Source organism: Meleagris gallopavo, chromosome 2, assembly GCF_000146605.3.
Source record: "Meleagris gallopavo isolate NT-WF06-2002-E0010 breed Aviagen turkey brand Nicholas breeding stock chromosome 2, Turkey_5.1, whole genome shotgun sequence".
Classification (NCBI taxonomy): Eukaryota; Metazoa; Chordata; class Aves; order Galliformes; family Phasianidae; genus Meleagris; species Meleagris gallopavo.
The window spans coordinates 18,142,854-18,152,865 of NC_015012.2; the positions used below are offsets into that span (position 1 = coordinate 18,142,854).

At 38.3% G+C, this 10,012-nt stretch overlaps 1 protein-coding gene across 1 annotated transcript in view; it reads right to left on the bottom strand.

The window, feature by feature from the left end:
• The window catches only part of LYPLAL1 (lysophospholipase like 1), a 25,950-nt gene extending 15,944 nt beyond the window's left edge, over positions 1-10,006 (bottom strand). The window contains exons 1-2 of the mRNA XM_019612660.1: positions 9,950-10,006; positions 5,866-5,965 (exon numbers count right to left, since the gene is read on the bottom strand). Of these exons, the coding sequence (XP_019468205.1) occupies positions 5,866-5,912 (47 nt within the window). The 5' untranslated portion in view covers positions 5,913-5,965; positions 9,950-10,006. The remainder of the gene's footprint in view (positions 1-5,865; positions 5,966-9,949) is intronic.
• Between the last annotated feature and the right edge of the window lie 6 nt (positions 10,007-10,012).

Sequence of the window (10,012 nt, forward strand, 5' to 3'; positions counted from 1 at the left end):
AAAAAAAAAGCCTTAAGTTCCAGACAGAACTTCTGGAGGTATGAGGCAGAATTGAGAATCTACAACAAAGATAAGCTTTAAGATTCAAAGATACTCAGAAAATTTTGAAATCTTTATTTTTGCTTCCTTCCCAAATTCACCTCCTTTCAAGCTACGAAGCACTGAGTCACATAAGACACTGTAAAGTTGCCTTTTGGAAGTCCATCCCTTCAAGAAAATCTACAGAGCACAGTGCCACATTATCCAAGATGTAGAAGCAAGTCTTGACTCTGCTAAAGCTGCTTTCATTGAAAAAAAAACAAAACAAAACATTCAATCTTACTCCCTAATCCCAAATTCTGTTTGCGTAATCTCACATTATGACATTAATAAACAACAGAACACCTGGTTATTAACTCTGTTTTTAATCTTACTGTCAACCTGAAGCTGAAAGTGAATTTGGAGGAAGAAAAAAAAAAAAAGACACAGGAGGTAGAGGGCAGAGAATCCACATACTCAAACCAGAAGCATTTTTCAGAGATCTGATCCAAGTTATATCTTATGCTAAATCTGAAGTTCAACACAGCTTAACAATGAAGCTTTACAGTATGGTAATAGCATGAAATGTGCCAGAAATTCAAACAGCTTCAACAAGTACAACAAAAAAAAAGAGTAATCTCCACAAGGAGTAATTCCATCTGTTCAACAGAACATCCTGTGCCTCCTCACTCAACCACATCAGTGTAAACGCAAATGCTTTCAAAACAGTTGTTCTGAATCTCTGCTGCCTGAAATTGTAACAACTGAGCAAATACATAACAGTTACCCAAAGAAACAATGTTTTGATGATTTTCCTTACTCGTAACAAATGTTTCCCATTCAAAACAAAGGAAGCTTCAAATGCAGCTGACATAAAATTCAAACTCAGCAGGTCAGACAGATTATTTATTTATTAATTGTTTTGCCTTTTTGCTTTGGGGGGGAGAGGGGAAAAAATGCCATTTGTGGGGATTTGTAAAAAATAAAATAAAATTAGAAAAACAGCAATAACACTGTGGATGAGTAGACTGTAAATGACCATTCCCACCTCATGGGAAAACATTACACATATGCATATCCATGTTTTCCTCACTTAGCAGAAAGGGAGAAATAAAAGGAAAGCACAAAGCTTCTCACAATACGCTTTCATCATTATTACGCAGAATAGGTCAATTTCTGCTCAGAAAGAAAGAACTACCCCAAGATACCAACCTTTCACTTGTCCCTTAAAATTCCAATTCTAAAAGACGACTTTGTGTTACATTTATGAATGAGGTTAGGGCTCACAAGAGTGAGGGATTAATAACACTTGCTTGAGCCAAGTATAGTATGATAGGCACCATGCACGCTCCCTTACACAGCTCTGCCAATCCATCTCAAGTCTGACCTGCAGTACCCCTGCTGCTTTTCCAATCCTAGGCCTCTCGCTAGCAGAGACTGCCAATGGTGCTGAACGGTGCCAAACTGTCTGGTGGTTTTGCAGTATAGCCAAATGGGGACTACGAGGAGATGAAACTAATTTCCACCCGTGAGCAGAGATGCAAACCTAGGTGAAAGGATGGCGACCGGCGCACATAACGCTGAGCAGCTCACAGCAGCCACAAACTTAGCGACAACAAAAATTAGAAAACAGTGAAAAAATAGACAAACTCTGCAAAGAATTGTTGGCCTCAGAAAGGTGTGTTGAGTGAATGTCAAAAAAGATCCACAAAATAGCCTGAGTGGTATTTATAGTTTACTTTCTGACTTGCAAAAGAAGACTGTCAGAATGGAATGCTAGACAATGCAAAGAATCTTTGACCTAGATTTTTTAAAGGAATTAAAGAAGGTAAGGTATACTTATTAAAACAAGTGGAGCCTAAATGGTTTTAACTTTACCACGTTAGCTTCTGCAATGCCAATTTAAACTATCACTTTCTATTATAAAAAAAAAGGTTAAATTGGGTAGCATTCAGCTCTGATTTAGAAACTCAATAGAAACCTAATGTTTAAGTCACAGCCATAGCAGATGAAACAGTATTTAAAGCTGTAGTCATCCTGACCCAAATAAAAAAAGGAAAAAAGGAAAGCCTTTCCTTTAAAACTATTACTGTAGACGTGGCTTTAGGGATTGCATCAGCTACAAGGGCTACAGTTTGAGATCCCACATTTTAATTAGAAGTCATACATCAACATTACAAGGGAGAAGATATACAATTCTCTTGTCTTCAACAAGTTATATCTATGTACATTAGCACTGGTCTTGAAAGAAAGCTAAAGCTGAAAGAACAACCTACTAAAATTAAACACATCTATGGATTTTTAGCATCCCAGTTGCCTATGTGACAGAAAGCAAGGATTCCCTAAGAAGAAAAAACTGGAAGTTTGTAAAGCAAGTCACTTGAACAAAATCTTCATGTACCACATTCAGGCATTTTACTTCCAAACATAATGTACTTCCAGCTACCACTGCTCTCACTGCATCCCACTGAGATTTCAAATCCCTGTATTTGGACATTTTTGAATTTAAGTAAGATCTTAAACGTAGAGATAGATTGTAACTGTAATTTGCTGTTAGAACACCTATGTATCTTCTAACTACTTTGTTACTTCCAGTCAGGAAACAGGCCAATTTGAGAAACTTCAAAACACTCCAAAGTAATGGAGAAAGTGCAAAAATGTTGCACACGCTTTATCTGTTTAGGGGACACGTGGAGGATCATTCTCTAGACAGACCTTCAACATTACAAAATGATTAAAGAAAAGTAAGCCTTTAAAGAAGGCTAAAGTATTTTACAGAAACCTTCAGAGGTACAAAACAATTTTTATAGAACACAGTTCAGAAATGCTCTGTTGCTTTTATCCACGCAAAGAAAGAATTCTAACTAGTGCTTGCTGGAATCGAAGCTAATCAAACAGAAAACACATTTTAGAATTCTTCTAGCTTACATGTTGGGCTGGTTTTCCAAAATAATTTTTAAGTGTCCTGACTCTTGAATCAAAACACATCTGATGCTGTAGTAATAAAGGAAACATAAGTGCATCAGTGCTCAGGAAAAATTCTAAATAACATTTAGAAAACAAAACGCATCTAAGCTCTCCAAAGAACACAAGATTTAATGTCTTATTGAGAATTTTGAGCTCTGCTGCTGTTCAGAACTCTATGTAAGTGTTGAAGAGCCAAATCTAAAGACTTACCTATCAACAAAATTATAGTAGTCAAAATTCTGAAGAGGCATTCTGTAAAATGCAGTTTACCCTGTGAAAGCCTCCATCATTGCAGTCTATTAAATTTGCTTTTACTGGCATAACTGCTTCAAGAATGTTCAATGTGTACGTGGTAAGCCATGCTGGCAAAGATAGGAGTTTATTATAGACTATGAACTACATTCACGTTAGCAATGTCTTGCCAGAAGAGCCTATTAGCCAAGCAATCTTAGTACGGTCTTGCCTAACTTGAAGCTTTTCTTTGATTTCATCACTAAAAACTTGCTCACAAACTTTTCTGCTCTGCTTTCTAAAACTGACAATGCAGTGGGCAACATTGTACCATCCAGAGATATTCTTTTACTCATCACTGCAGCTTTTCATCAGCATCTGTTTCCAGATACTCAAAAGCTGGATCAGAACCATATGTTGCACATATGTAACTGCCCACCTGCAGGTATCATTATCATGGACACTGAATTCCCGTGCTGGTGCTTGAAACATTTGGCATTCTTACCAAAAGATGCACACACATAAACATAAGTATATACACATGCATACATATGTATGTACAAAATCATAGCACATTCAAGTGCCTAATGCAGATTTTTCATTTGCTATTTAAATTTGGATGTTCTAGATCTTGTCTTCGTTTTCTTTGGATGGAAGGATAATGTTTAGATGCTGTAAACTAAGGGATATGGTTTAGTGGGCAAATATTGGTGGTAGGTGGACGGTCGGGTTGGATGATCTGGGAGATCTTTTCCAACCCTGGTGATTCTATGGTTCCAAAGAGAGGAATCATTGTAAATGTATTTAAAAGCATAATGTGCTTGAACTTGAATACCAAAATAACACTGAAGGGGTTCTGGAAAGGCTTCTGTTTCAACCAATAATACTTACCTCCACTTCTCATAGTTGCAAAGAGTGGTAACCATTATTGTACTTAATGATCTCTGTTTTATTTCACTGTATCATCTAATGGCATTTATCAGCAACAGAAGGGTTTACATTAATATTCCGAAGTATAATTTACATTGGCAAAGAGAAATAGTGTGGGTATTTTTAATTCTTTCAATACAGAACTTCTCATAATTTTGATAAGAAATACTTAACTGAATCATGCATGGTCTCTAGCTAGTCTAGAAATGGCTAAAAACAGCCTTCGCTTTTAAAAAAAAAAAAAGTTATACAGATCTTTTAATTATGACCACATCTTCCTCCCAATACCTTCATAAAAGTAAAGAAATGCAAAGTCTTAGAATAAAAACAATGAATGTCCACATTAATGTCACTCATTTAGCTTTGATCTTGCTGATTATTAATTTATACATCGCTTATATCTGTAGTTATCCAAAAAGCCCCCAAAGTAAATGAAAAATGTATCCCAGAAGGGCAATGGGATGGAAAAGATAAGCACCAGTCTCACAGACATGGTCCGAAGTGCTCTGGCTACATCCAACACTTGACATTTCATAGGGTAGCAAAGCCTCAACATTTCTCTAGCACTTTCTCTTGACAGAGAAGAAGCACAGCACATCAGTATGTTTGATCTGACACTGAAAATTCCATCACTTTAGTCTGTCGATGAAGTAATGATCACATTATTTACAGGCACTCATATTCGATACCTACTAACCCAAAAGACATTGCTTTAAAGACTTTCATGGGCTTGATTTTTCTGTAACGATGAGCATATTCACACCACAATCTCTCAATTGCTTTTCCTGCTTAAGTGGATCAAGGTCAAGGAAAGGTTTTTTACATATTAGTGATTGCCAGATAAGATCTGTTATTATACTTGTTAATCTGCTCCAAGAATACTTTTTTTCTGACTTTCAGAACTTTGTACTTTGAAAGTTCATATAGAATATCACAACTTCTTTCCTTCAGCATTCATCCACACACAGGCACAGAACAGTAAAGAGCCTTAAGCCCCATTACCTTTAAAGAAGACATTACCTTTAAAGAAAATGTTTAAAAAATGACGTTATGAAAAATCTTTGAAATAAGACCATATCTTTAAATAGTTCAATACAGGCATAGATGACCAACTTCTGGCCTTTATTTTGATCTCCTTAACTTTCAAAATCACAGGGGTAAACATTTTTATCTCTTTGTGTATTCAGTGGTATGCCACAAAGTGTCACTTAATAACAAGATCTTACTACAGTGAACATTGAACACAGTTCTTTTTGACAGTTGGGTCAGAGGCAAAACTTGAAATTCTCAGTCCTTCCTCCAGGAGTTGCAGATTTTTTACATCCTATTGGTCACAAAGACCATCTACCAAGAACTGAAGCCCAGCATTAGATACAACAAAGTATTTTAGTATTTAAATTAATACAGGTAGAACAGAGACACAGAATACAGCTCTATGATTCAATTACAGCACACAGTGATTATCTTCTACTGACTTCAAGGAGGTTGAAAGACTAAAGAACAATACCTGAATGTGAATTGGAAATTGTGACTTACACAAAATCTTAATCCTTCAGCACTGCAGATGCAGTGCAGCAATGCACCGTTCAGCTCTGATTTTGCCAAAAGGCATAAACATTAAGGACACATTACAGCAAACTGTACCAATACTTACAAGCATAATTTGCAGTAGTGGATTAGAATAATTTAATTGTACTGTTAAAACATACTAAGCAATACCTGGTAGGAGCTGTTGGATAAATTACTTTTATGTGCTGGAAAGCCATGTCTTGATTCAAAATTTGTTTTATCCATGCTCTTACACCTTGGCCAGTACCACCTGTAACACACAGAAGAGTACAGTACGAATTACTACGTATCGTTTTCCCTCTAAATGCACAACATTAAATGTATATATATTAGATTGAGCTAATTGCTTAACCACAAAGTTAATTCTCCAAACTCCTACAGAAAATAACCTTTAAAAACATCAATCACCTTTAAAATGAAGATGGATTCAAATACTCCTAGAAACAGACCCTTCAGGAAGCTCCACAGCATAAGTTCAATAAATACTTTAATATATCCAGCAGCTGAATACCTCATAATCAGGCACAGCACCTGACCACCTTATTTGCAACTCACCTTACTTGCTGATAGCAAAAAAATAAAAGAATACCAGTGGATATTCCAAAAATGAGTTAGAAAACTTGCTGTAGTATAGTGTGACCTTTCTCGGTTAAGGGGAACAGCGTTTTACACTAACCCACTTCAAAACATAGTCAAGCAATAAAGAGAATCTTCACATTTTATTATGCTAATGTTATACATAGGCTTTAAGGAAAGTATCGGTCAAACACCTCCAACTTTCCGTAAACGTGTTCAAGATTTAATCCAAATATCTGGCAGACTCCTCAAAGCTATTAATCCATTAATGGTCTATTTGAACACTGGCTGAGCTTTACTGTATGCTTTACTATTAACCACCCAAACTCAGCTTATAGCGAAAGTCCCTAAAAATAGAAGGGCTATGAACAGATATACAGGATGAATTCAAATGCAGCATGTGTTCCTTTCAAACAAAAACAGACACTTTCTAGTCCTCATCTTTGCTGTACCAGTAGCTTCAAATATAATCTGTTACCTGCCTCAAATTGCATGCACACAGAGGTCTCTAGTAAGCTTAAAGACTGAGTCACCCAGCTCAAAGAATATGGTTTCTAGGAGGCAGTAACAATCTGTAGTAATTTCCAACCTAAAAATTCAGTCTGGAATCTCATTTGTGCCACTCACTCATGCCATATTATTTCATTCTTGGCTGACGTCAAAGATTCCTTCATATTCTCATCTCAAATCACTTATCTGAATTAAGAGCCTTCTCTATTGCTTTATTTCAGATTAGTCAGGTTAACTTTAAAACTCGCTTTATTCCACATAGTGACCAAGCCACAAGAAAAAACTGTCCCAGTCCACACTTCCTGCCCTCTTACATGAGTTCTTCAGAACAATGACACACGAATATAACAACTTACTGGTACACTACTTATAATTCCCCAGTAGACAAGGTTTTTTTCTCGTTTTACCATTCACTGAAAATTTAGAGACTTCACTGTATTTAAAGTCAGTGCATTTTAAAATTAACAACAGAAAAAAGAACGATGCAGCTTTTTGTTTTTCTGTTGAGCACATAGCAAAACCATGAAGTTCTGAGCTAAATATCCCAAATGGCCAATAAACAATAGGGTACCCAAACCAACACATTATTGTGCTATTTTAAATGTTAAAAGTCAAAGTTACATCTTCAACTCCATGCTTCAGAACACATTCCACAGCACTTTCCTTACATGAGTTGTAAGGTCTTCGCCAACATCAGTAGAAGCATCTACAGTTCTTGAAGCTGGTTTGCCAATGTAAAGTTGATACAAAACTCATTAATTTGACAATGGCTTACTGTACACTAAGAGTTCTCCTGGTCCAAATGCTATGCAACCTGCAAGTACTTCTATGCAGGGGTGAAAAATTTTGATTTGCTAAGAACAGAAAGGAGGAGAGGTAGAGAAAACCACAGTGACACCAAACAAAACACAACAGCATTCCAAAGTGTTTCTCTTTGAAGATGTCTTAGATTTTAGCATTGTTTATCCTTCTGACCACTACTAAAAGGCAAACAGACAACTCTGTTTCCAAACCTGAAATAAACTGATGGCAGCAATACTTTCTTCCCATCTTGAAGTAAAACAAATTGTTTTCCTTTAAAATACATCTTTTATTTTGAGATTTTCTTTTAGTATGTGTTATATAAAATTGTAAACTTAAGTTGATCGAATGTACAATAATTTTGATTTACAACCATTTGCTTTCTTTGCTGAGCTACAAGACAGAGCCCCCATTTAAAATCAGATGTATAGTACCTGAAATTTTCTAGCTTTTTTTTTTCTCCCATACCATTTTCTATTTACATTCTCCACTAGTCACGTTTTGGCTGCAGCAAGTATTATTAACAAAATGGATTCATGCCATCTGACTGCCACTTCCCATCACAAGCGCTGTATAGAAGGTACCAATTCAGTTTTATACATCAGCCCACAGCAATGGCACTGTGGCTACTTCGTTTTAAATTCTATCCTGCGGAATTGCTAAACAAAACCAAATAAAAGCACCCTCATACTTACCCCTTGCAAACATTATGACTGAAATCATATTAAAAATGAAAAATTGTGGAGTGCTTTGACCACATGTGGAACCAACTTCTAACCATAATCTTCCCTTCCTCCTCCAACATGAGAGGAAATTATTTCCTTGAGCATTAAAACATTAGCATTAACAAGAGGGCTGAACACACCTTACCAACTCTCTTTCATTTTTTTGTTTTTAAACTTCCAGGATTTTAGAAAAATGTAATTAAACTATTAAAAAAACAAAAACCAATAACTAGTAAGCACTTATATCACCTAAAAAAACAGCCTACAGTAAGACTGAAGGAGTTAAGCATGTCATCATGTGCAAACTACTCAGTAGAACAGAGTGCAAATCCTTGATGTAATAAAGACCTATGTTATTTTTTTTTTTTTTTTTTTTTTAAGTTCACATGGACTTTGTGGCTGTTATTTAATATTAACCTTCGGAATGAACTCTCTGCTCTTACCCTTGGACCACTTGCTGAGGGCCTTCTGTAAGGGCAAGGATGTCCACCAGCACAGGCTGGAATCTTTCCAGCAGGTGCCTTACACAGCCTATTAACATATTTCTAAAAGAATCATAGAATCATTTGTGTTGGAAGGGACCCTTTAAGGCCAACTAGTCCAAACCCCCATAATGAACAGGGACACTTACAGCTCGATCAGGGTGCTCAGAGCCCCATCCAGCCTGACACTGGATGTCTTCAGGGATGAGGCATCCACCTCCGCACTGGGTATCCTGTTCCATTCTCTTACCATCCTGACTGTTAAAAACTTCTTCCTTATATCCAGTCTAAGTCTCCCCTCTTTTAGTTTTCAAAATCCATTTCCCCTCATCCTGTCATAACAGACCCTGCTAAAGAGTCTGCCCCCTTCTTTCTTACAGGCCCCCTCTAGATACTGAAAGGCTGCTCTCAGGTTTCCTGGAGCCTTCTCTTCTCCAAGCTGAACAGCCCCAGCCTTCTCAGCCTGTCCTTGTAGACAAGGTATCCCACACCTGGGATCACTTCTGTGGCCCTTCCCTGGATGTGCACCAACAGGTCCATGTCTCTCCTCTATTGAGAACTGCACACCTGGACTGAGTAGACCAGGTGAGGTCTCACCAGGTTGGCTCTCTGGGCTGCAAGGGTACATTGCTGGCTCATGCCCAGCTTGCCATCCACCGGTACCACCAGGTCCTTTTCTGCAGGGAAAGGAACCGGTACTCTGCCAGACTGATTCTAGAAAACTCCAAGAAATATTTTAATTATGAAAATCATCCTTCACACGTAGCTACTCTCAGAAATAACAGAGTATCAAACTAACGGGAGCACAGCTTCCAGGCAAAGTGAGCCGAGCAGGTATAGGACAGAACTGCACAAGTGACCCAGACAAATGGGAAATTTGGAAAGTTCATACGCGAAGCCCACCCCCCACCTGGGGTCAGCCCCACGCTGGCTCCAGGGACGGGAAGGAGAAGCTAAAGCCGCGAGGCATGAGGCACCCGAAGCCGGATTTCCTTCCTCTTAGCCTCGCCGTGCACGGCAGCTGCCCCGCCGGAGACGGCCACAACACTCCCAGCACAGCCCCGCTGCAGAGGGCGGCTTTCCCCGCCCTTCCCAGCAGGCAGCGAGCCCCTGCCCCGCGCCCCGGCCCTGAGCAGCCACCTGAGCCGTGCAGGAAGATGAGGGAAGCGGTGTGCCGGCCCGCGGGGGACACCACGCTCCTCC